This window comes from Lepidochelys olivacea (genome assembly GCF_965140295.1).
Source record: "Lepidochelys olivacea isolate rLepOli2 genome assembly, chromosome: 27".
In the NCBI taxonomy this organism is placed as follows: Eukaryota; Metazoa; Chordata; order Testudines; family Cheloniidae; genus Lepidochelys; species Lepidochelys olivacea.
The window spans coordinates 15,888,879-15,916,008 of NC_140437.1; the positions used below are offsets into that span (position 1 = coordinate 15,888,879).

A 27,130-nucleotide genomic window follows, 5' to 3' on the forward strand; every position below is an offset into this window, starting at 1 on the left:
CAGTAACCCCACAGGGACCCTCTCTAGTTAACTCTCTCTGCAAAAAAATTGCCTGGAAGCCAAGGGTGGGATTTTATGGTGCTTAATTGAGGGCAGAGCACCACCCTTAGCCGGGCTCTCCAATTTCCTCTCGGGGCTGCAGCAGCAGACGCAGGACCTGCAGGTCGCATTGGTCAGACGTGAGGTGGCGTAAAGACACAGCGTCTTTCAGAGGCCCGACACTGTGCCCGCACAAGGTCACAGAAAATGGATGGGGCAGCTCCGCCGCACCATTGGAAGTCAGTCTTACAGGCTGTCTCTTTACCGTTTCCTGTCAGCTCGTGCTCCTTCTTCACCCTGCGCAAATACCTGCCTTGGATCGTGCCGTAAAAACAGCCGCGTTGGTAATGACATCACCGCTTCTTTAGCCACTGGGTCACAATGGCGCCGGGCTGGCCTCATTCTACTCGGGGGTTAGTTCTTGCAGTTGGGCATGGCGAAGGAATTCAAGGCTTCAAAAGAGCATCCAGTCTTTAAATCCAATCCCCGCCCCAGCCGCGGGCCAATGAGCTCAGAGGGATTTCAGCTCGCGCGAGGCCAGTGAGTGTTACCTTACTAGCCAGAATACTGACATCGCACCCCTCAGCATGGCGGGTAACCACAGGGGACAGGACAGCGGGCCCTGTTCACGGGACTAACTGATCACCAGGGAGGTTAGGTGGAAATTCCTTTCCCTTCCCCACCTTCAGCTGCTGCTGGGAGGCAGGAGATAGGTCTGGCTGCGTCATTGCTGTGCCCAGTTACAGCCCCCACCCCGCATTCCCCGTTCCTGTCCCTAGAGAGGGATTTGGGGCAAAGCGCACAAGCTGCATTAAATAAAGCAACTAGTTTGATTTAGAGCTGTTGCATCCTTAAGCACAGAAGTTTCCCCAGGGCCTGACTGCCAGGTGCTCCCTTACATCATGTCAGCCTCAGCCCCGGAAAGCATAGTTCAGAGTCCTCCGGCCTTTGAGTTTCTGATTTGATCGTACGGTTTTCTGCCTTGTCTAAAGAACGTCATAACCACGCCATCCAATCCAAACCCTGGAAAGGCCGGCAATCTGGCCCGAGCTTTATCCCAAGAGCGTAAGCCGAATGTGACTGCAGCTCCAGGTCTCCTGGCTGGCCCCTGGCCACGCGGTTTAGAGGATGGGGGCCAGGAGAGTGGCTGGGATCCTGCTCTAATCAGGGTTCCTGGTAGGAAGCCCAACCCTGCTCCCAATTGCAGTGGAAGGGAGTCTGTCCATTACTAACCACAGGAGGTCCGAGAGCTGGCATCACCAACCCCACTCCAGTTCCCATCTCACCCTCACTCCTTCCAGTCAATTCTCCCTCCACCCCAACCCAGTAACTCCTGGACCTGATCCCTGGATGGAGGTAGCTGCTTCCTGGCCATGACCCTCCCAAACCTGCCCCCCAGCTGGCCACATGACAGCACTCCACTTAATTCAGGATTTGAGGCAGAGAGGGGATTAAAGAGTGGTTATTATGAATATTTCTGGCAACTCCAAATGGTTTTTCTTTTAGGTGGAGATTTGGGGGCAAAAAACCAACAGATGAAAGGGGTGGAGATTATTAGATTAATTACAATTTTATTCTCAGAGAAACCAGGACAACAACAAAGACAAAGGTTCATTTGCGCCGTTTGCAATAATCGCCGACTTGACCCAAGTCTAATACAATGAACTGATCACGCTCCAAAGAGCTGATTTAAGAAGTGAAACAGCAACAGAATACACGTTAGTCACAGTCACCTCCCCACACGACAGGTGTGTGGGCTGTACAGTGATAAAAAATCTGCCCCCATTCCCTTATTACCATGATATATACAGATTATCCCAACCCATCACCTGTATAACCAGAGAAGGAAATATCCTCGGAAACGGAGGAGGAAAAAGAAACTCACAAATTTATGCTCTCCCCCTTTCCCCCGCAGCAAAGCAGCTGCTCCCACCAACCGCACTTTCCGGTCACCTTCAGGAAATTCTGTTACCAAGCCCAGCTGAAGTGGCTGGCAGGGGCGATGCCAGTAGAATGTCCGGTCACTTTCCATGTGAAAAACAAATGCCAGGCTCCGGTGATAGCTACGAGGGTGAAAGGCCAGCGAGCGAGCACACAATGTGCTGCGTTGGCTGGAAGCTATCTGGGGAGGATGTGCTGTTTGTTTTCTACTTCTAAAATTACCCACTGGGACGTTTCAGTAAGAAGTTGGCACAGAGCGCTCAGAGGCCACAAGCTGCTTTTGCGGCCGGGGTCAATCATTTCTCTCTCTCACACACACACACAAGAAACTTCACCTGCTTTCACTGTACGATCACCTGTTGTATACCACTGCCCACACAGCCAGTCTGTTCTTGGCAAGAATTTCCAGGAGAAGCCTCCATTACAACCCTGCTAACTACAGCTTCACACCAAATGCCTCCTCCTTGCTCTGGTACAGCACTCTGGTGGAAAACCACGGGGAGGGAGGGGCTCATGGATCAAGGCCTCCCAGTGCAATAGAAGTTTTTAAACTGGCCCGAAAACTATCTGCTCCAGCACACGTGCACACACAGTGAGTGAGGAAAACTAAGGTTTAAAACCAGAGACAGGGCATTTTTTTTCCAGAGATGCTTCCCCCGAGACTCGGAGCACAGTGACTACAGGAGACCAGGCTGGAATAAGGCAAAGCCCTGGGATGGCTGCTGGATGGAAAGGTGAGGTCAGAGCCTTGGGCCTGCAGAGCAGGTGCCAAGCCCTGGAGCAAGTGGGAAGAAGGGACGCTGGCTCTTCAGGAAGTGGGGGAAGCAAGGGAAGTCCTGCTAGGCCAGTCTCAGGGGACAGAGCAGGGGCTGGAGTGTCAGGAGGCCCCGTGCCAGGAGGGAATGCTGGCATCAGCCCCACCCCCACCTGGGAAAGCCCAGCCACGTCCCAGCACTATCAGAAGAGGATGGTACCGAGGCCTATCGCGACTCCTTTCAGTAACAGGCCAATGCCCACCAGCGACCTAGGAAGCAGCAGATATGCCAGTTGGTGCCGACCTTGGCAAGCGAGCCCAGCTGGCCTATTGCAGCCCCAGCATAAGGAAGGCAGGAGGTTCTACCAAGGTGAAGGAGCCATTCTCTGGACCAGGAGTTCTCAATCTCTCTTTCTGAGCACCCCCCAACATGCTTTAAAAATTTCATGGCCCACCTGGGCCACAACTGCATATCCAGTGGATTAAAAGCTAGGGCCAGCATTAGGGGGTAGCAAGCACGGCATGGCCCAGTGCCTGATGCCACAGGGGGCCCCTCGAAACTAAATTGCTCAGGCTTCAACTTCAACCCTGCTCTCTGGTTTATTTTGGCAGACCCCTGGGCTGGACACAGCTCTGGACACTCCACAGCTCTGGACCACTGCATGCCAAAGGGTGGGACTGCGACTGGAGACGAGCGAGAGGAGGGCCTGGCATTGTGGAACCACATGGGCCACTGCCAGGAAGATACCCCGAGTCCTCAGGGACAGAATCCCTCCAGGGAAGAGACCAGGTAAATCCACTGGCTGCAAGAGAGGTCCCAGCGAGTCAGACATGTCACTGCCCAGCCGGGCTCAGCCAGAGAAGGACCCCACTACAATGCACTGAATGCGGGAAAAGCTTCAGCCAGTTCCAGCCACCCGGTGCCAGCTGCCATCCCATCAGCTCCACTCGCCCCCTCTCACTGCTCATGATCAGTGCACATCAAGTGCAGAGGCAATGCAGGGGGACACGTGAGCCCCCCCGGTGTCTGCCCTCCATTTAGCACTCAGGTTTTCAAACCGTGGAGCCCACCATTTGGAAACCATCGCCTCCTGCCAGGAGCCAGAGGATTGGAAGCTGGTGGGAAGCTGCCCAGCCTGCTTGGGTCCCTGGCTCTCTGGGCTGTGGGAGCCGGAGCGCTGGCTGGCTGCCTGGTTCCTCTGCTCCCCGAGCCTGGCCACCTCTGCATGGCTGGGTGCTCCCCAGGCAGGGTGGGCGGCACAGCTCCAAGATTGCCCGATGTGTTCTTGCCTCCCCCCAAAGGAGCCCGGGGCTGACCGGTGACCCCCGCAGGAGCCAGCCCCTGCCAGTGGAGACCAGCTGTCATGAGATGCTCCCTGAGGTGCTCGCTTGCCGCTGCCCTGGCCCTCCTGGCTCTGCTGCTGCTCTTCAGCACAGAGGACACGTGTGAGGCAGGTGCGCCCCGCCCCTCCAAATCTTTAAATTGTACCCTGCCCCCCAACAAGAGTTGTGCACGGTCTCTAATCACGCCACTTCCAACATGAAATTCCAGGGCCTGACTTGAAAGCTGGCCTGCCTAGCACTTTCAGCGCCGATCCGATGGAGAGCCTGGCCCTGGCTGCTCAGATCCACCTGCGTAGGAATGGCCCTTCCTGTGCAGCGGGTACTGCACCCCTCCACAGACGGCTCTCATCCGGCAGGAAGAGGATTCTACTTGTTTACCTTGAGATTTCCCTGCCCTAGGAGCTAGCTGGACAGGGCATTCTCCGCTAGCCAGACGACAAAGTGCTGCGGGAGTCATACAACATCTCCGTTTGCTCATTCTGGATATGGCTCTGCAAAGTTACGGGCTCCTGCACCAGGGGTATGGCTAGTCTAGGATCTCTGTAAAGCAAGATGAATGGAGGATACCAGGTTAAAGAGTGTTTGGAATTCAGAGCAGGGGCTAATAAGCGATAAGGACCAGGATTGTGCTGGCCTCTACTTTTAATTTTCTCAAAGCTTTCAAGGTGGCTTGTCTGGACTGATCTTTCCACAGATGTCTGGGGAACATGCAGAAGTCACTCTTTGCATTAAGCAGCTCAGTGCAGCTGGGCAGCGGTGGAGTTTACAAGCTCTGGAATTGGAGGAGAGCCAGGGCATTGGGTGGTTTCTCTGGGAAGAAAACAGGCAGGTTAAACAAGGGGGAGGCAGAAGAGAAGAGAGAGAGACACATATGTAAGGCTGGGACAAACATATGGGCTGTAGAAGATTTTCTCATCACCAGGACAAGGATGTTACAGGCAACTTAAGTTCAACAGTCTGGTTTTTGAACAATAAGACAAAGCAGTGACAGAGATACAAACTGACAGACACCTGCCCCTAAGCAGGGGCAAACATAATGGTATGTAGTCAATTACATCTGGATGCACGCACGCACACACAAAGTTAGCCACCACTAACAGTTCTCTGGGGTTATCACCATGCTGCCATAGTCTCTAATTTCCACTGAACACAAGCTATTGTGCTAACTGCGGTCAACATAAATACAAGTCTTCTAGGTAGCCCCTTGCCAGGTCTTCCCAGCTTGGCTCATGTTCTCCAGGCCATCGTCCTTGCAGACTTCTGTACAGCCCAGTCCACTAAGCACGGATGCGTGACCTCCTGTCCACCGACTGCAAAGGGCTTTGGATCAGAGCCTTAGGCAGTCCTAGCTAAGTCAATGGAACCACTCAGGTCCTTACTGATGAGCAAGCAGCACTGACCCCGCAAAGCAAAGGGACCAAGTTCCCCAGACTCATTGTAGCTCAGGTCCCTGGTGAGTTCTTGGCTTCCTGTCCCTTGTTTGGAAGAGCTTGTATATTACCCTCTTCTCTCACGTCACATCTGTGCGTTAGGTGGGCAGCCAAGCCCAGCCATGGAGGTTACCCGAGGCTGCATCCACTTCCCAACTGGAGTGCGAACCCTCCCACCCCACCCCCAAATCACACACCTGGACTTTATCTTAACCATGGACCTAAATCTAATTTTGCAAACAAGCCCCACCACACACACACACACTCCCCCAAATCAAACACTGCAGCCCCATGCAAACTTAGAAGTCTGAGCTAATAACTCCAAGCCTTTAACAGAACCAGGAACGGCCTGGCTGTCTCTAACGGGGTCACACGCAGGCTGGGCCCATTCAGACACAAGGCATGAATTCTCTAGGAGACCGTACAGCACACTACAATGGAGGACACCCAGATTCGTGGTCTCTCCAAGCCAACGTCCCAAGTCCGCTCTGGTGGCACAGGGCACATCGATGCCGGATTGCTTTCACTTCTGTCTGTACGAAGCCCAGGGCGAATGCGAACCAGCCCAGCTGGCCGGCTGCAAGCCTCATGCAGGGAGATGGAGAGAGTTTGAAATATAAATGGCAACGCTTGCCACCTAGTGGTAGTACAGCAACAGTCATAACTTTTGCGATGAGCAATCATCTACTTCATTAACTTCCTTTGGCAATCAGGAAGGCACTTGCTGATCCCTTCGGCTTTCTGCCGCATTCCTGGTCTCTCTGCTTTTACAAGCAGAGCCCAGAGCACTCAGATTTTCACTTTACTCAGTAAGACCCTAATCCTGTAACATACAGCAGGCCACTGACTAATGCAATTGCAAAGGGGGTGCCCAGAATGTCATTATGCGCAGAATGGTCCTGTTCTTCTTTTCATTTGCTCCCCTCAACAACTGGAATAATGTGGGCAGGGGTGTCACCCCCCACCTCTAGCCAGGAGGTCCTCATCTCAGCCCTGCAGGGAGCCTCTTCTCAGCACTTAACAGCCAGAAAGGATGGTGCACTAGCCACAACATGTGGGTGATTTAAAGTGGCATGCAGGGACTAGGGAATCTCTGGGGGTCCTTAATGCCCCCTCCCCTTGCAGAAAAGGGGCATTTTCCCCTATAGGGCACACAGGATTCATCAGAGCAGGTTTGTCAAGGAGCGGAAAAATAAGTCAGCCTGACATTTCACACTGCACTGAGATTTTCAAAGATTGCACCAAGTATCCCATTTCAAAAAAATCCCCTCTGCACAGCAAAGAGCTCCCACATTCACCCCAAGTGCCCAATAACCTGGGAGATCCACCTCCCCACAACTGCTGAAGAAGGTGTCCCGCACGTTCTAGTCTCAGAGGACGAGTGAATCCAATGTACAGAGCAGCGTATGCCCTTGGCCCACCCATCTTATTTACACATATTAACAATAACCCATTTCAGCAGTGCCGGACTGCAGAGTTGGAGGTCCTGTGGGCCATACAACTTTATGACCAGATGTCCCCACCATGTACTCGCGACATCTTCCAGTCTGCCGAGTCACCAGTTGGCCCTCCAATATTTCCCACTTAGTCTGAAATCCCTCAGCAAGCTGAGAATCAAACAGATTTCGTAACAGTGGAAACGGAAACGCACCATGTTGCCCGGTAGCACAGAAGAGCATTAATTGCAGTGTGTGCGGGGGAGCGCGTGGGCGAGATGGATCATTGATGTTCTAATGGAACAAGTCATGGGATTAGAATTAAAATTTCTGAAGGCAAAAAAAAAAGGAAACAAAACTCAGCTCCGGTGGAGGGGGACGTTTACCCAGGATTCGGGTGCACCCAGGAGGCAAAGAAGGCAGAGAGCAGGTCTTGGCACAGCACATATTATGGACAGGGACGCAATGAAAGCGCCCAACATCACCGCTTCTCGAGAGCCTTGAGACCCGGCATGCTGCTGGGAAAGGAGCTCAGAAAGTCTCACGTGACAGTTTCCATCAGGAAGGGGATCGCTCCTCTCCACACAACAGGCCCCCCCAACAGCTTTAGTCTATTTTCAGAATGTCCGAGTTTGCCTTCAAGAGGTACAGGCTGTCATCACGGAGGAAACTGCAAGGATAATGGGAGCAGCGTGAGCGGGTTAGAGGCAGCGTGGTGTGGCGGGGAGGGGGTCTAGCCAGAAACTGCCCCATTTGAACCCAAGCTGTTCCAGTGGCAGCTAGTTCAGGCTAATTCCAAAAGAAAAGGGTCTTTTTTGTCGGAAATATGCAGTCAATGCAATATGGAGTCAGTGCCCGGGCAGAAGGGACACCAGGTCACCCAGTCTGACCCGTACCAGGCCACCACCTCCTCCCAGCAGCTGCACTCTGAACCCACCATTTTGTGTTCACTACTGAGGGCCCCCTCCTCAGCAGCTGGAAGTCCACATTACACCAGCCATGGCTCTGAACCTAAATCCCCTGCACTTTGGATCCACCATACATTTTGGCACTGACTCCGTGTCACTCAGATCAGAAGTTGCAAGGAGGTTGGGGGTGCTGGCACCCGGGTCAGGGGACCAGGAAGGCAGGGGGAGAGAGCTTTGGGAATGGGATGCGTCTTCTCTTTTGGTGGGATAGGGTGGACAGTCACACACACTGGGTGGGTGATGTCCAAATGCAGATCCTGGGGAGGGAGAGATAAGGGGGGGGCGGGGGGGACAGGGACTCCTGCACAACTGGACACAACACCGCCCCCACCCCCCCAAACAGGCCTACCCAGCACGAGCATCCTCGGGCAGAAGTGAAGCTCTGAGCTCCTGTCTGCAGCGGTAGCTAGGCCTGGCTGCCAGCAAGCAGTTCTCTAAAGGGCACCACTCGCGTAATTAGTTCCAACCGCTCTCACCCTGTTAGCTTGTTAACTGTAATGAGCTCACATGACATTTACTCCATCTGAAAACATGACCGGCGCCAAGTCCCTGCCCTGCATTTGCTCCTGCACTGCCGACACAGGCGGCTCTGCACCGGGGGCTTCCCTGCTGGGTTACTGGTTTGGGCTATGCAGGCTGGTGGGACACTAACGGGGCAGAATTACCCTCATGCTAAGGGATCCCGCAAACTGTCTAGGTACTTGTATGGCCCCCGTCCCTAGTACTGGAGCATCTCAGACTTGTTAATGCACTTACCCCCATGGTACAGGTAGGGAAACTGAGGCACAGAGACAGTAAGTGACTTGCCCAAGATCAAACAGGGAGGCTGTGGTCTCCAGAGTCCCAGGCCAGCAGCCTAACCACAAGATCTCCCTTCCTTCTTGCTCTCAGTGTTGGTGGGTTGTAAGATCTGCCTGTCCGGACTATGCTCCCATTTGGGAAGAACTCACCATGAAACTGCTTCTTGTTGGGATGCCAAATGCTAGAGACAGTTCTCACTTTGAAGGGAGAGCGTCTTTTAGTGAGTCAAAAGCACCCCTTTCCAGGCGTGACTTCGTCTAACCCAAACCTGTCAAGCTGGCGAGATCGGATGGAGCTGTAGCATATGGCGGCCTGGCTGCATAACAGGGGATTACGTTTCAGAGCTTCTTGACGGGCTGTCTGCGTTCTTGCTGTAGCCATTCCAGGGACTGGATCTCAAAGGGGGGAGTCGCCTGGTAAATAATTACACAGTTCTGTCACCCAAACAGCCCCCCAGAGACCGCGTACCCGAGGCTGACCTGTAGAAGAGGACGTTGACAGGAATGGTGCTGATGTGCCAGATGGCGTGGGCGTCGAAGATCCAGAAGAGGGGCGGGAAGTCCAGGAGCTCGAGCAGCGCCAGGCCCTGAAGGAGCAGCACCACCACCATGCACTTCCACACATATGGGAGGCGCTGCTGGTTCCTGACGCACCAGCCCAGCCACCAGAAGAGGTTGAGAAGGCCTGGAAGGCAAGCGGTACAGGGCGGAGGATCTCAGGGTCACAGGAAGCAGGACTTGCTCTTTGGGCTGGGCGAATGTTTACTGCTCAGACAAGGGCAGAGGAAGAGTCACCTCCTCTACTCCACATCCACACAGTTACCCCCCCCACTCCCGCCTGGATCCTCCCCATGCACTCAGTTCCTCTTACCGATCTCGCTATCCAGGACTGGGCTCCATCGAGAGCTGGCCAACGCCCCGACCACCCTTGCCTCCCCTCCTCTCCTCTCCCACAAAGGCTGAGCTCGCCCTTTGGGGGTGTTTCCGCCCTCTGCCAGAACCTGGCTGTAGACACCGGGCCCTGGAAGTGACTCAGCCCTCGCTTCACTCGCCCGCAGTACGGCTCACAAGCTGATGCGAGTGTCATTTAAATGTGCCCCTGCCACGTCGTTCGCTCCCCTCTCCCCTGCTAGCCCCAGAGCAGGCAGCTCTCAGATCCCTGCAGTCTCATTGGGATTGGGGGAGGCAGGGGGGACTGTGCTCCCCTCCAGCCACACCTGCCAACCTTCCCGCTGTGCCTTCATGTTGCCACGCCCCTTCCTCTTCACCGCCCCCGATCCTCTCGCCATAGTCACCTATCCCCACTCCCCAGAACACTTCAGCCTCTGGGGAGTTAACCAGCTGCCTGCCACTCAGCATCCTGATCACTTTGCTCCTCTCAATTTGTCCCTATGCCCCCACCGTCCAGACCAGATGCCCCAGCAGTGCGCTGCAATGCACTCTGGGCCCTGCCTCAGTGCAAGGCTGCTCCTGCAATGCCAGAGAACGGACATAAGGACAGCCAGCCTCCCAGCTGCCAATGTAGCAAGAAAGCGGAGTGTGGCTAGAAGAGACAGGGTCACAGTGCCCACGTGGCACCCAAGCTTCAGCTGCACCGTCAGCCTTTCGTAGCCAGCGACAGCTCATTCTGCCTTCTGGCTGCCTTCCTCTTTCTGAACCTTTACGACACACCCAGGGTCACGTTTTCAAACTTTCCTCCAAAGCCACGAGGGCTGCCAAGTTACCCTTTTAAAAACGATGAAAGCCGATTCTCACAAAACACACCACCAGGAGCCAGGGCTCGAAGTAAAACACCAAGTAACGGGAGACTCGTGATAACACGGCGCGCAGGGGACAGTGGGAAATGGGGGCACCAGGGGAGAATGACCAGCCCGACGCCACAAGACAAGTCAATGGCAAAGCCAGGAGTCTCACTCCCATCAGTGGCTCGGACCATTAAGAACTCTGGCCAAGGTTTTGAAGCAGCTGAATTTTCTGAAGCAGGCAGGGGTCTGGGGCAGTGCCATGGTACTCAGAAAATGGCATTTTATATTAACTCAAAGGGGGAAATCGGACCAGCATCAAGTCAGGACTGTCCTGGTGATTTCAGTCCTGCAGTCCTTAGATTTAGCAGATAAACAGCCACTCCACCTTGTGCTACAGAGAGCAGATATAAACACACACCCTGAGTCCCAGGGAATGGATCAGCCCCTCTTTCCTCAGCACACAGGTGCAGTGGAACAGCTAGGAGACACCATCTCCAGACGGCAAAGCCAGACAGACTCTCTCCAACCACCGTACGTTCCCAAACCCTGCCCATGGGGGGACACTGAGCACCTAGTGGCTCCAAAGTCCAGGCTGCGTGTGAACTGTATACAGTTCCATTGCTCATGTTCATTCCAAGTCGCTACCAAAAAACTGACCCGCCCACCCCACCCCCACCTTCCAGCCTCCCCCGGGCCTTACCGATCGCCACGTTTGCGGCCATGTTGTAGCCATAGTCAAAGCGCACGAGCGTCAGGTACGAGACATGGCAGGCCAGGAAGAGGATCAGAAAACTCCCGAAGGCATTAGCAAAGGCTGGACGTTTCAGACCCAGGGTCCTACAATGGAAACCGAAACAATGCAGAGAAGTTCTCGAACTCCAGCAGCTTACACGTGTCCTGCAGGACACATCAGCGGCTTCGCACCAGCTCCAGCAACGCACTTCCCACCCCAGGAGATCTCACCTAATCTATTCCCAGCCGCTAGAGAGTCACAGACTTCAAGGCCAGAAGGGACCCCAGATCATCCCATCTGACCTCTTGTATAGCACACGCCACCAACTCCTCCCAGCACCCGCATGCTAACCCCAACCACCGAATGAGATCCAAGTATCACAGCCCAGAGGAGACTGGATTATCATGTTCTGCAGGCAGAGAACAGGAGGGACCGAGGTGCACCAATGCCCAAGGCACCCCCACAATGGCATGGAAATGGTTAAGTGAGATACCCCCAGATAATCCTGGCAAGTGACCCATCCCCACGTGCTGCAGAGGAAGGTGAAAAAGCCCCTAGGTCATGGCCAATCTTATATGGGAGAAAATTCCTTCCCAGTCCCACATATGGCGACCTGTTAGACCCTGAGCACGTGAGCAAGAACTGGCCAGCGAAGCCCCTGAGAGAGGGAGAGAGACTGCTCCATGTCACCTCAGAACCCTGGCCCAGCCCGCCCAGTGCCCATCTCCAGGCATGGCCATTCTTGATGCTTCAGAGAAAGGAGAGAAAACAAAACCCACACCCCGCCCCAGGGCCTCGATGGCATTGTCATTTTTCTCCCTATGGCACACAGTTGGGCTCAGTCTAGGGCAGCTGGTGGAATTCAGTGGCCCGTGCCACACAGGAGGTAAGAATAGCAGATCTAGCGATGGTCTCAAGTTCCAGGGGGGGGAGGTCTAGGGTGGATATTAGGAAAAACTTTTTCACCAGGAGGGTGGTGAAGCGCTGGAATGGATTACCTAGGGAGGTGGTGGAATCGCCTTCCTTTGAGGTTTTTAAGGTCAGGCTTGACAAAGCCTTGGCTGGGATGATTTAGTTGGGGATTGGTCCTGCTTTGAGCAGGGGGTTGGACTAGATGACCTCCTGAGGTACCTTCCCACCCTGATATTCTATGATCTAAAAGTTCCTTCTGGCCTTATGCTGTTGGAAGTATAGAAGCAGTTAAGAATCTGACACAACCCCCTGGCAGAGGATAGATCTGCCCTTGCAGGGGAAGATTCAGTGAACTCAGAGGTCTTTCTGCCTCTTAACTACTATGGATCTGATAGCTCACCTTCTTGCCCCAGATACAGCCAGGTAAGAAGAAGAAGTGGTGCTTGCTTCATAAACTGTAGAGCAGCTGAACGCTTTGGGCTGTGTTGACAGACAGCAATAAGAAGCCCCAAGCCCTGGGACACAAGCAGCTCTCTTTAGCAGAATACAAACCTTGCTGGCACTTGCAGGTGGCTACTTCTGTTCCTGAAGTGGCTAACCCTAAAATGGGCACACGCCAGCTCTGGCATGGTCCAGATAATCCTTAGTCCAGCCATGAGTGCAGGGGACTGGACTAGATGACCTCTTGAGGTCCCTTTGATTCTATGATGGGTCTCTCTCCTTCACTTCCTGAATGTTAGGACACAGCAATGCTGATGTCCCTTATCAGAAGTTCAGACACATTCCCCTCTGTGTGAGGGAAAGTGGCACTCCCCAGCTCCTTGTCTAAACAAAGCCGCAGTCAGGTTCTCATAGCACAAAGAGGGGAGGAGAAAAGTAAATACCAGGTTACAGCTTATCTAGCTGCAGGGCTTCCAGCCAACTCTGTAGCTGTGAAGCCAGAGACACGCCCATCATCTCAGGGAGACAGGAACCATACAAAGCTCACCTGACGCAGCACAGGTAGATGGAGTGCAGGATGACGGTGGAAGCGCAGAAGTAATCCATTTTCTGTGGGACAAGAGGCCTGGTTAGATCCCTGGTAGAATTGCAACAAAGAGAGACAAGGAAGGACAGCACAGACACTGATGAGAGTCAGGGAGATCAGGGTTTTAAAGGGCTGAGATTTCCAGAAATCGAACTCACCACGATTTCTTTTCAAGAGTCGTTTGAACATATGTTGTGCACAAGGCAGCAACAATGTCAAACTAGTTTCCATGGGACTTAACTCCGTCCTTACTCAGCTGCCTCTGACAGTTTGCTCAGGTAAGTACTCCTAGGATTTGGCACACAGTGAATATAAATGGGCCATAATGCTGAGAGAATATAGACTAGTAAGAGTAGATTTACCCTTCTATCTGGATCAGGGCCTAGACGGACGGGACACAACGGGGTGGGTGGAAGAAGAAATGCAGCCAGCTAGTCTTCGTGCGAATTCAGTGTCTTTTCAGGTGCTACAACTGGCTGCCCGTTTTGGGTATTTGTACGGCCGCAGCACCCGATAGCCCCACTGCCGGCCAGGACCCCAGACAGCTGGCAGCCCACGTGTCACAGACAAGCGGTGGAGTCTGTGGTTTTACAGTCACAGTTTCGTACGTTTGGGCACTGACACCTCTCGGGGGGTGCCCAGATTTGTTACACAGAACCCATTTTTCAGATCAGACAGATTCACCAGCCCACTTTCTGCAGCCCCCCGACTTCACGCCAGCAGCAGAGGGGCATCTTCGGGCATTATGGAGGTAAAGGCAGGTCTCCCTCAGCCACATCTCAGCAGACACTGAACTAGAGAATAGCCATGTGTTCCTCACCCCCCTTGACACCCAGGGCTTGCCTTGTAGATTTCAGGGGGCTGAGAAGCAAGGGTAGATCACAGATCCTCAACTGTCAAGACACACAAAGCTCCCACAGCAGGGTAACACTCACCTCAGTTACATCAGTGTCCCTTGTATGGAAGACTGTAGACCAGAACCAGGCATTTAATGAAACCTAAGAGAGGCAGACAGTTAGATGTTCTGTATGAGACAGTCCCCTACCCCAGAGAGCTTACAGTCTAAGAGACACACAGGAGATGGGATTCATTCGAGAGTGTGCACGGAAGGATAACTTGGGGGTAGACTTTTTACCAACCCTTTAATTTTTAACAAGCCAAGGAACCATTTAACCAGAGAGGACATTTAACAGATGGGTCATCTGTTCTCATGTGCACCCTGCAACACCACTGACGCCAACAGAATTGCACAGAAGTAACTGAGGGCCGAACCTGACCTACAGTCTTTTATCGCCAGCCATTGCCAAAGACCCTAGCGCTGTCTGAACACTTTCATAGATACCTCGGCCAGAAGGGACCACTACACTGATCTAGTCTGATCTGCCGTATCATGGGCCATAGAACTTCATCCAGTAATTCCTGCGTCAAGCCCATGCCTCGTGGTTGGACGAGGGCATGTTCTCCTGATCTCTGGGTAAAACCTACAAGAGCACTAAGCTCCTAAACTACTTAGGAGAATTTCTTTTACTTTCTTTAAAGCTTGTTTCTATACATGGTTTTGAGGTATTTTTTTCTTTCGACTGCAGTGTATATATTTAAAAATAAAGCAGAACTGAGGCACAGCTCCTACACGACATTTCCTGCAATTCTGTTTATGCAGCTGAACTGAATAATAATACCTGCTTCTCAGGGATGTTTGTGAGCTTAATCAAATGCCTGGAGAAAGCTTTGCGATCCTTAGGTGAAACCACATTGTGCCTCCAGCATGGTGCCTGGAGAGTTCCACGTGTCCTGGAGCACAATTAACCCCCGTTTTTTCCAGTCTCTCTCTCTCCTGCAACTCTTTAATCCCTGCACGCAAATGAGCTCTTTCAAACAGGGTTATAAGATCATTAAATCAACAGCCTTGGGCTACACACCTGAGAAGTTCACAGGACTCACACCGAATGAATGCCCTTGCGCTCTTTCGGAAGTCTCAGTGTACGAGCCACAGTGTAGATTCAACACGGGAGACTGTAACCAGCTTTTGTTATTTTATTAAGCATAGACCTGAAGCAGCTCGGCCTGGTCGGGTGGGGGTGTGGTGGAAGACAAACTATTGATACTATCTAAATAAAGTGATCTAGAACAGAGGGAACAGAGTCCAGAGGTGGCTCCAGTTACTAGATTAAGAAGATGCTCTTAAGTGACGCAGGTAGGAGCTTCAATCGCCAGAGTGAAATCAGTCATCATCCAGACCTAAAGAAACCAGAAACTGACGAAGCACAAAGAAACAATCCAAGCAAAGGTTAGAGTCCCTGGGTTGGAGATCGGGCTCTGAAGCCCAGGGAGGGGTGTGGGTTTTGGAGCCCAAGCTCCAGTCTGAGCAGGAAAACCTACATGCTATTTTTAGCACCGTAGCACAAGCCTCAGTCTGCAGACCCAGGCTGTGAGACTTGCTGCCGTGGGTCCTTTTTTGCAGTGTAGATGGAGTTCCTTGTAGCGTGGGGAGCAGGTGGCGGGGAAGAGCACAAACTTCTCAGTGCTTTCCACGTGGAAAAGAGAGGGATGAAGAGGAAAAGCAGGATTTGTAGAACAGTAGAAACAGAAATGGAAATTAACAGCAGGCCAAATGCACCGCAGCCTAACTCCAGGGAAGTCAGGGGAGTTAGCTAAGTGAGGGATATGGCCCAGTGTATTGCAAAGAGAAGCAAGACTTGGATTTCCCTTTACAGAGCAGCTATGCTTCATCACCTCATTAGCCGAGGCATGGGATGGATGGGAGAGGATTAAGCGACCACTGCTATTAGCTAAGTGCCAATTGTTCATGTGAATCACGTTTCCACTAAACGTCCCATCAATCTCATTATCAAGAGTCCATGAAAACCGGATTTAAAGAAGCCTGTAGCAAGGATTGGCAGTGTCTAATGGGGCTGTGCACATTTTTTGAATCAGCTGTTTATTGAAATGCTCTGGAGTAGGGGTGGGCAAACTATGGCCCACAAGCTGTTTTAAGTCGGCCAGCTAGCTCCCGCTGAGGAGCAGGGTTGGGGGCAGGACCATGCAGCTTGGCCCCACTCCGGTGCTCTGGCTGGGGCACTGGGTCGGGGGCCGCAGCACATGGCTCCGGAAGCCACAGCATGGCCCTGCTCCGGCTCCTACTTGCTCCAATGGCCCCCTCCGGTGCTCCAATGGGAGCTGCAGGGGCGGTGCTTGCAGATGGGGCAGCATGCAGAGCAGCCTGGCCACACCTCCGCGTAGGAGCCGGAAAAGGGACATGCCACTGCTTCCGGGAGCCACTTGAGGTAAGCGTCACTCAGAGCCTGCACCCCTGAGCCTCTCCCCACGCCCCAACCCCCTGCTCCAGCCCTGATCCCCCTCCCCAAACCCATCGATCCCAGCCCAGAGCACCCTCCTGCATACCAAACCTCTCATCCCAGCCCTACCACAGAGCCCACATTCCCAGCCATAACCTGCACCTCTTCCCGCACCCCTGCCCCAGCCCTGATCTCCCTCTCATCCTTGGAACCCCTCAGTCCCAGCCCAGAGCACCCTCCTACACCCCAAACTTCTCATCCCCAGCCCCACCCCAGAGCCCTCACCCACTCCTGCACCCCAACCCCAATTTTGTGAGCATTCATGGCCCACCATATAATTTCTATTCCCCGATGTGGCCTCGGGCCAAAAAGTTTGCCCTCCCCTGCTCTGGAGACAAATGAACAGCCTTTGCTCACTATCAACAGTGCCTCACCTGCCCTAAAGCGGTAATTGCAGGTGCTTTGATAAGCAGATCCAAAGGTTGCCAGATTTTGGTGGAGCTCCCATAAATGCCTCTTTGTAGGCTCTGCTAAGACGTTGTAGTGTAACTTCCGACAACGCTACTCCTGGATCAGCTGCCCTCTCCACCCCACATGACTGTCACTGCACCTCCCACGGTGACACGGCTCTAAGAGCTGGTCTGCACTTAGAAAGCTACCCAGTGTTAAAACATGTGTTAATTACCCCGTATCAAACACAGCTTAGTCCTGGTCTCCAGCGAATGCTGTTACGTTTAACAGCATGTCAGCCAGTCATAGTTAACTTGATAGGACACTGGGATTAACCCCAGCTGGCCCAGACAATGTTAAACACATTGAATTGACAAGAGTGGGTCAGACACATGGTCCATCTCGCTCTGTGTCCTGCAGAGGAAGGTGCAAGAACCCCGCAGTAGCAGGTGTGGGATAAACTGCCACCCCACATCAAGCTTCATCATGGCTTAAGCCCACAACAGTCCTTGTCCGCATTTAGGCTCGGATCCTTAGAAGGTACCCAGGCATCTAAAGAGGCACACGGTGTCTAAATCCACCATTTAGGTGCCACTGACATTCTCAAAACTGCCACTCTGCTGCTGCATAGACACCTACATTTCCAGTAGTCGGCATTTGCAAAGCCCTGACCTGAAGCAGGTTCTCGGACTAGGGACTAGGGAGAGTTCTCAGACTAGGGACTAGGGAGAGTTCTCAGACTAGGGACTAGGGAGAGTTCTCAGACTAGGGACTAGGGAGAGTTCTCAGACTAGGGAGAGGAACTCCAATTTCACCAGCAGAGCCTGGTCCTGCAGGCATGCTCCGAGCACACCGAACACCCGTTACCTGCCAACCTGTCATCAGGAGGGCTGGAGACAGCCCACCAATCGGTGGAGAGGCAGAAGGGCACCCATACAAGACAGCCGGGGTACAGGGAAATGTAGAGCAAGAGTGTGAGAAGTGTCAAGGGAAACAGGAAACAAAGACACAGGATTTTGGCTGCTAGGCACCTTAGCCAGGTCAGCCCTTGCCTCCAGGAGAGGGTTCACAGCAGAGGATCCTGAGCAGAGGAAGGCACATCTCTCAGACTGCGTGCACCAAGCCAGCCACTTCAGTGCCTAACTCCCTCTCCTCAGCATTCACTTCTGGCTAGCTTACGCACTCACCACCCAGCTAGGCAGCTGCTGAAAAAATCCTTTCCTGAGGCACCCAGCTCTGCCCATGCACTGCGTGCCTTGCTCTGGGCTGAGAGTTGCACTGGGTGGCAGACCCCCTAGGAGTTAGGCTGAGAGGAGAACTCTGGATACCTTTAAGAACTTGGGCCTTCGCATTTCAGATTGTATAGTTACTAGCATTCCAACTCCCAGTGCTGACAAGACCTACGGGAGAATCCTTTCCTGTATCCAGCAGTGGAATCACGACAGTCACAAAACACTGTGTTGAACACAAGCCTGCTCTACACACATACCAGCCACCCCTCTGCCTAGGGCCTGCTCTTGTACCAAAGTCCAAGGAAGCTGACAGTACTCAGCATCTCCTAAGACCAGTTCCCTAAAGCACAGGCGTAGGGCCAGACAACACAAGCACTGTAACAAGGTTTAAAAGGCCAAGACGAGGGCTGGACAACTTTATGATCAATGTCATCTGTAATGTTGCACTGAGAGTAAATCAAATCGCATGCTTCAGGGCACAGACTGACTACCTGGTACCAGCAAACTCACAAAAGAAAGTCACTAGGGATACTGCGCAGGAGCCAAACGAAGCAGTTTTAAAGGAAGGAGATGAAACGTTTAAGGCGTAGATGACAGCTGGGTAACGGAAGAATAAGAACAAAGGGGAAAAAAAAACCCCTCCGTGGAGCTGTAAGAAACGAATTACATTTCAAGGAGGAAGGAAAACCAAGCCAAAGGCTAAATTAATAAACCCAGGAAGCAAACATGGTTTAATCACTCGAAAATTGATACTATCGAATAGCATGGTGCTGAAAGCTGGTGCAGTGAAGCGTAGTCACCTTGCAACAGACAAAAACGGCACATCCTGCTCCGAGTAGCAGGTGTGAGCCAGAGGAACTCGATTCATTCGGATGGCGCTCATCGTGATTTAACTGGTGAAACCCAGAAGAATTTGGCCTGGCTGGATTAAAACAGAGCAGTTTTCCAACAGAACCCAGAATACTGACCAGCACACTTATTGTCCCTGGGGGAGAAACGGGCTGCTACACTAGACTGCCACAGAGCAGCCGGATAATCCAACCCCACACAGTACAGCACCTGCAGCAAGCCTAGGAGGCTGGAACTCAACAATACAGACAGAGTCAGGTTAATCTGTTGCATTAAAATGGCAATTCACAGCCTCAGACAGTGACAGCAGAGGGTCTGTTCTCTTCCACGCACACACAGCGCTAGTCATTGCTAACTCAAGAGCAGTGTTCTTTACTCTGCCCCATAATGTGCAGTTGGGAACAATACACAAGGGGAATTCATAATCCCCTTTGGGCAAGGCGCAAGGTCACGTTTCTTTGTATGTTAAAAAGAAACCTGAGTAGCGTACTCCCCCATTTATCTGTCCTCACTGCATGTACACAGGGGTTTGCACACTGCTTTCACTGTCCTACAAGTAGGCAAGACACTGGGCAGGAATTATTTTTGTTAGTCCACCAACTCACCTTTTTAAAAAACTTTGAATTTGCGGTAAAACATTAGGTTTGTTGCCATCTTAGATTACCTCATAACAGGACCCCATAATAAAGGGCAATTTATCTATCTTTTTTTTTTAAAAAAAGCAGAGTGTGTTATTAACCATTAGAACTAGCTAGCTTCAAATCAGGCCTGGGCGCTCTTTTGGAGAAGATGCTGTAGCCAAGCACAAGTAATTGGGCTCAATACAGGGGTGACTGGATGAGATTCTATGGTCTGTGTCTGAGGTCAGATGATCAAACGGTCCCTCAGGATGCCTCAGACTCTGAGTGCTTTGAGCAGTCCTGAGTCCTGCACTGCAGAGATGGACATAACCACCTTGTGCAGCACTGCAAAATCACCACAAACAAACATTCACCAATCCAAGCACGATAGCCACTCACATCCCTTAGCCCAATGATGGGGAAATTATATTTTCAATGCCCATGAATAGGATCTAAATCTCTGTCACCAGTTCCCATTTAGTCCTTGGGGATAAATTAATAACAGGGCTGTGGAGGATTTCTCTTTAGAAGGCTCTTCATGACAAGGATGCCCTGAACGGCAGCTGTTTACAGCTGAGACCCTGGTCAGGCTCCAGTATAACTGGGGTGTGGTCAGCACACTGGGAGGCCCAGAGATAAGTCACGATTCTCTGTGCACCACGTGTCTCTAGAGCCGAGCTCTATCCAGCAAACCTGCTTCTAGAAGACCCTTGAAGTGGTATTCCAGACACGCCCTCTGTGGTGCAGTTCATTCATTCCCCAGACTCTCTCCTCCTTGGACACAAATTGTTACACCCAGTATTTACAAGTGGAGAGCCAAAATCTGGTTCCTGGCTCCAGAATCACAGAAGCTGCTTGGACAGCCGGGCACAGGACAGGACAGGACATGACATAGATGCGCCTTTGCCCAGTGCCTGGCCAGGCTACTTGCATGGTGTCAATCTCAGGATCAAGGGCACTGTGTGTGAAATCTTTGCCATCATTTAGCAGGGATGTGCTTCCTAAAAAAAATCTAAACCATTCAAAGTGAAAGCTGCAAGTTACACAAGTCTTTCATTTTCAGGGAGAAACTTCTCCTGGGGCTATTGTATTCTTCCTCCCTCAAATACTTCCTCAGTTTCAGTAGATCTGATGCCCTTCTTTCCCGTGCACTTTCAGATAGCTCCTGCATGCCACTCCAGAGTTGGCTGCATTTGAGTGATCCCTTCTGCAGATCGCTTGGGGATGAAAAGCGCTCTCTAAATGAAAGTTATTATAAACAAAAAGAAAAGGAGTACTTGAGGCACCTCAGACACTAACAAATTTATTTGAGCATAAGCTTTCACAAAAGCTTATGCTCAAATAAATTGGTTAGTCTCTAAGGTGCCACAAGTACTCCTTTTCTTTTTGTGAATACAGACTAACATGGCTGCTACTCTGAAACCTGTTATTATGAACAGTCACTATTAAATACAAAACAAAACAGGAAGTTCTATAAAGGGGTTGGGGAGGAGGAATGAAAGGAATGAGGAGAGTTTTCAAGCTACCTACCCAGGCAAAGGCGATACAGGTGTGGTACATGGGAGAGGAAGGCGGGACAGATGCTTTGTATCTAGTCAACATCACAAAGTTGGCAAGTCCATTAAGGAAAGAAGCAAAGGCAGAAGCAGGTTCCTGGAAGAACAGGAAGCGAGAAAAGGGCCACTAAAAAACAAAAATAAAAGGGGAAGGGAAAAGAGGAACACAGTTAACAAAACAAATTCACATTTCCAGTTCTTTCCTGCCAGCTGTAGGCAGCAGAAGTTAAACCATCTACCCTGCTGGAACAGCCAGACTAGAGCGCCAGGTGAAAAAAATTTTAAACACTCTGTTCTTGGAACAACTCTGAGCTACGTTTTAAATCTCTCCTTTCGTAGTCATTTTCGTCTTCCTCTTTCTAGCCGCTGAGGCCCGCCAGCCCAGGGATTAACGGTTCAGGCAGGTTAACTGGCAAGACGAACACCTACCATTAACATTTTACATCCCTAACAGAGACCAACTTGCCCAAGGTCATACAGGGCAGTCTGTGGCAGCACCAAGAATTAAGTCCCATTCCAAGTGCCTGAACCACAAGACAAACCTGTCTCTCTGTACATTCCTCTTCCTTCCTCAGGACACCTAATGGAAACAGGATCAGTGCTGAAATCAGAGCTAAGTCAAGCCCAGACATGCATGCTAAAGGCTCTTCCACTCACCAGGTTATCAGGGGCATTTGGCACAGAAACAGGAGTGGGACAGGGGGTTAAATGATCTTATTTAAAATTCTTTCAGCCCCTATGAAGATGCCAGGCTCCCCTAGGTTCAGTAGCGATGCACCATTCAGAGCGGTCACAGGATCCACAAAGCACACTGACAGGCTCCTGGTATCAAGGATGGGCTAGAAAAATGGCATATCGGGCCTCTCTAGTGAACCCAGAAGTGCCGGCAGATTTTAACTGAGGATTGAAAGGATTTTTTTTTATTTAGAAGCTTCATAAAATGTGTGTGTGTTGGATGCTCCCAGCAGGCTTCTCAGTGGGAGCCTTCAAGCACATATGAAAACAATAAATAATTCAGAATACTTTGCCTTTCCTCTCACCTTCTACACCAGGTTCTCAGAGAGCTTGGAAAACATTAATGAATTTAGCCACGTAACCCCCCTCTAAGTTCATATTATTCCCCCACCTTTACATTTTACACAGCTGTCCCATGAGGGGTTCATACCAAGGAATTGCAGGTCTGATTTTCAGAGGAAGCAGAGTGCCCAACACTTCAACTGAAGTCAATGGGAGATGCAGACATCCAGCACTGCTGAAAAACAGGACCTGAGCATCTTAAGGTGGGCACTTAAAAAACAGAAGAGCCTAAACTAGACAGCACTTTGGAAAACCTGGCCATATACGACTTCCCCAAAGTCTGTGGTAAGCTGTGGTACAATTCAAATCTAGGTCTACTGACTCCCATGCTTAACCACAGCCCATCCTTACTTTCCACAGCACTAGGTACCAATCATCTGTACAAAAAAAGATCCTGTTTCTCATGCAGAGATCAAGGGGAGAAAAACACAGACAAGAGAACTTGCAGGAGATGAATAGTTTCTAAATAACAAGTCACCCTCCCCCTGCACTGGCAGGTTGCTAATGGTACCAAGCAAGTCATCCTTTTCTTGGACTTCATGATACAGGTAGGGTGGTGAACTGAAACCAAGTGCCCATAAGCAGGGCACAAGCAGTTCCCTGAAATTACAGGACTCTATTTTGCCACAAGGTTGATCCAAGAACCAACAGCGAGTAGTTCGCCGAAAAAGATAGAGACATTCTCATGGCTGCAGCACAGGTCACAGGAGTTATGATCTGAGGCCAAATGGTTCAGTGCCAAATTACTGCTCACCTTGCCATGAAACTGAGGCACTCTGTAACCTTCCTGGACATAAAGCCCCACTGTAAGCCACATGCACTCATATTTACAGTCATCTCTGCAGGTCCAGCCTGAAAGAGACACAAAGAGGAGAGACGGAGCCACTTATTAGGAGGAGACAACAATGCAATGTAGAATTTATTTCAGCAGTTCAAGTTGCTTGCATCCCCAATAGACTGGGTGTGTCACAGAAGGAGGATGGGATAGAAAGGTCTCCGAGAAATGTAGCTCAACACCGATGTGTCTATTGCACAAGTTGATCTGACTATCCCTTTGGTAGTGTCAACATCCCCTTTGATACCTCCTGCTTTGCATATGTATTAAGCTAAGGTACAATGAAATCAACTGACTGACAAGTTCTGAAGGCATTGGCACTAGGTGGCGTTTTCTGACTGCTATTCTTGTGCACTTGCAGTAAGTTACAGTCACAAATAAACAAGGAACCTGAGAATCTGATCTCCAACAGGCAAAGGTGACTGTTCCGGATTCCGAGGCCCTTCTATTGGTTCACGGAGGCCATGTCTACTCAGCAAAGAAAAACCCATGGCCAGCCTGTGCCTCCCAACACAGGTTCACAGGGCTCGGGCTGTGGGGCCGTTTCATTTCAGCCTCAGGCTCCAGCCTGAGCCCAGAAGTCTACACAACAATGAAACAGCCCCACGAGCCCCAGTCAGCTAGCACAGACCAGCCAAGGATTTTTCTTTGCTGTGTAGACATGATCAGAGTGGGTACAAGCAGGCGGCAGCACTGCAAGACCCTATGCTCACATACCTCAGTCTGAACAGGAAGCGACCACCTCCATAGGAAAGGCATGGTCTCTGCGACCCATTTAGTCCTCAGTACACCTGCTAAGATTACCAACAAGCAGGCCAAATAGGGAGGTGGTTTGTGTGAGGTGGACACCCGTCCACTAGAACGGTGCTGAGAACCACCCAACCCCTAGTAAATAGGCAACGGAACAGCCATCAGAGGGTCACAACTTTTATTGCTGCTATCGAATGGATTTAGATGGTCCCATTGGTTCCATAAAACCTCTCCACTCCCCAAGGTGATCCAGCTTATGTTAAAGATTGTTGTTGATTTACTTCTGCTACTTGTGCTGTCTCTCTCTCTCTCATGTTATCTATCATTCTCATGACCTTTGCACCTCCAAGGCATCTGGTTTAACTAAGCAACTGAACCCACCCACAGGATTAAAAACATAGCAAGGAGACCCACAGGGGAAAACTGGTTCCTCTGAACAGCCCCAGGATCAGTTTACTTCCCTCACACTAGCTCGGATCTTAAATTCTAGACAAGCCTAGGACCTTAAATTCATGATTTTGTTAGACTCTAAAAATCATGGACTTAACAAAGACACTGGATTTATGGCCCATTACAATAATCTATAACCCGCTAACCCTCCTTTGTCCTACTACCACGGAGACGTTGACGGCCCTCTTCCCCTTGAAGGGTCTCTTACACGTTCACTCCTTATGCTCAGCAAGCTGCTCCACCTCGTATTTAGCTGCCACGCTCAGATTACCTTTCCTAGACCTGAAAAGCGCTCTACATAAGCGCGGAAGTCGGTCCCATAAAAGATACGACCTCACCCACCTTGGCTCCCACTAGCTGCACTGTCAGCCTGACGGTCGCCCCGTGTCACCTCTGTCAGGATGCCCAGAACCTGTTCCCTCCCTCTCAAGTGACTTATCACGAGGTTGGAGGGAAACAGGTTCCAGGCAGGGAAGGGAGAGATCTGGGCTCTGGGAGAACCGGTTGCGGAGGATGCTGATGGCAGGAGTTTTTGTGGCGGGGGGGGGGGGCGGGAATGCCAGAGCACGCACGTGCTGGGGACGAGGGATTATGGGGTGAGGACAAGGATCCCCGGGGGGGGGGGCAAGGCACAGCGTGGGGGGGGCGGGGGACCCCTCAGCAATGGAGCCAGGGGAGTCGCTGCTGCCAGGCCAGTAAGAGCGACGGGCCTTGAGCAGCACGGGGTCGGGGGCGCGCCGAAAGGGGAGGGGCGCTGAGGAGAGTGGGCGGGGCCAGCCCCTCCTCCCGCGGGGGGCGTGGCTCAGGCGGTGGGGGGGGGCGTGAGGGGCGGGGCTCGGTACCTGTCAGGCTCATGTAGAGCGGCTGCCGGGAGCGGAAGTGCCGCAGGCCGGCCCCCGAGCAGTTGCGCCGCTCGCACTGGGCCAGGCAGTCCCGGTACACGGGCTCCCGATCCCCCTGCGAGCCCCGCACCGGGCCCGGCGCCGCTGCCGCCCCGAGCAGCAGCAGCAGCGCGGCCCCTTTCGCCGCCATCCCGCCGCCGGACCATGGGACGGCCGCTTCCGGCCGCACCGGAAGGGGCCGCCGCCTCCCCTCGGCAACTGGGGCCGCGCACAAAGGTTCCCGGCTGCGGGCCAAGGGGCTCATGGGAAATAGTGTCTGTCCAGCCCCCACCCGGGCCGGGAGGATCATGGGAAATAGTGTGTTACCCTCCAGGGCAGAGGGGATCATGGGAAATAGTGTCTGTCCAGCCCCCATCCGGGCAGAGGGGATCATGGGAAATAGTGTGATGCCCTCCAGGGCAGATGGGATCATGGGAAATAGTGTCAACTCCCCACCCCGGGCAGAGAGGGTCATGGGAAATAGTGTCAACCCCCCAACCCAGGCAGAGAGGTTCATGGGAAATAGTGTGTTACTGTCCAGGGCAGAGGGGCTCATGGGAAATAGTGTCTGTCCAGCCCACACCTGGGCAGAGGGGATCATGGGAAATAGTGTCAACCCCCCACCCAGGGCAGAGGGGGTCATGGGAAATAGTGTCAACCCCCCACCCAGGGCAGAGGGGGTCATGGGAAATAGCGTGTTACCCTCCAGGGCAGAGGGGATCATGGGAAATAGTGTCTGTCCAGCCCACACCTGGGCAGAGGGGATCATGGGATATAGTGTCAACCCCCCACCCTGGGCAGAGAGGGTCATGGGAGATAGTGTCAACCCCCCACCCAGGGCAGAGGGGGTCATGGGAAATAGCGTGTTACCCTCCAGGGCAGAGGGGATCATGGGAAATAGTGTATTACCCTCCAGGGCAGAGGGGATCATGGGAAATAGTGTCAAACCCTCCCACCCAGGCAGAGGGGATCATGGGAAATAGTGTGTTACCCTCCAGGGCAGAGGGGATCTTGGGAAATAGTATCTATCCCCCAGGGCAGAGAGGATCATGGGAAATAGTGTCTTACCCCTCCAGGGCAGAGAAGCTCATGGGAAAGTGTCTATCCCCCCTGCAGGGCAGAGAGGATCAGATACACTAGGGTGACCAGATGTCCCAATATTATAGGGATAGGCCTGATATTTGGGCCTTTTTCTTATATAGGCACCTATTACCCCTCACTCCCATCCCGATTTTTCACCCGTGCTATCTGGTCACCCCTACACAGACACTGAGGTTCATGGGAAAGTATCCCACACACACCCCTAGAAGAGAGGATCATGGGAAATGGTGTCCGTCTCTCCAGGTTGAGAGGCTTATGGGAATGAATAACCACTCTAACCACTAACTGCTCTAACCACTAGACCCCAGTCCCGTCAGAGCTCGACTAGCTCAGCACACACAAGAGCAAGGCCCCTAGATTTCAGTGGACTGCCTCTGGTTTGCCATTTCTAAGCCATTCCCTATGGCATCTTCCCAAAGCCCTAATACCAAAGCAGCAGCTGCAACCTGGGAGACATTCTTCTGTTTGCAGTAATAGGGCTGGTATCCTCTTGGTTGCAGCTGCTAGATGGCAACATGATCACAAACACACAGGCAGGTCTGTGTTCAATGCAGCTGCAGAGTCCTATCCTGATCCTGCCCATTTTCCCCTCAGAGACGGACAGGCCCAGCACATCAGAGAGTTAAAATGCTAATGTCTAATGCTACAGTGAGGGACAAAAGTAGGGAATGAAGGTAGGAGAGGGAACAAATTGCCCCACAACAAGGCCTTGTCTACACATGGACATTGCACTGGTTTAACTTAAATAGGTTTTTTAACTGATTTACTTAGACAAGTGCAAACCTTGTGTGGACACATTTTGGTTTAAAGAGTAGTTTATTTTCATTTATCTTAAACTGATTCCTAATCAACATCAGGCAAACCAAAACCTGGTTTAAATCAAAGCCAGCACACCCACATGGCC

General features: G+C 52.0%; 1 protein-coding gene across 1 annotated transcript; it reads right to left on the minus strand.

The window, feature by feature from the left end:
* Positions 1-1,586: 1,586 nt before the first annotated feature.
* On the minus strand, positions 1,587-25,390 carry PGAP3 (post-GPI attachment to proteins phospholipase 3; the record flags this gene model as incomplete). The annotated part of the gene is made up of 8 exons (XM_084615440.1): positions 1,587-7,614; positions 9,193-9,397; positions 11,158-11,294; positions 13,091-13,152; positions 14,065-14,127; positions 21,107-21,259; positions 22,964-23,061; positions 25,087-25,390. 8 exons carry the CDS (start codon positions 25,388-25,390, stop codon positions 7,551-7,553), a joined length of 1,086 nt encoding a protein of 361 aa, XP_084471566.1. The 3' UTR covers positions 1,587-7,550.
* Between the last annotated feature and the right edge of the window lie 1,740 nt (positions 25,391-27,130).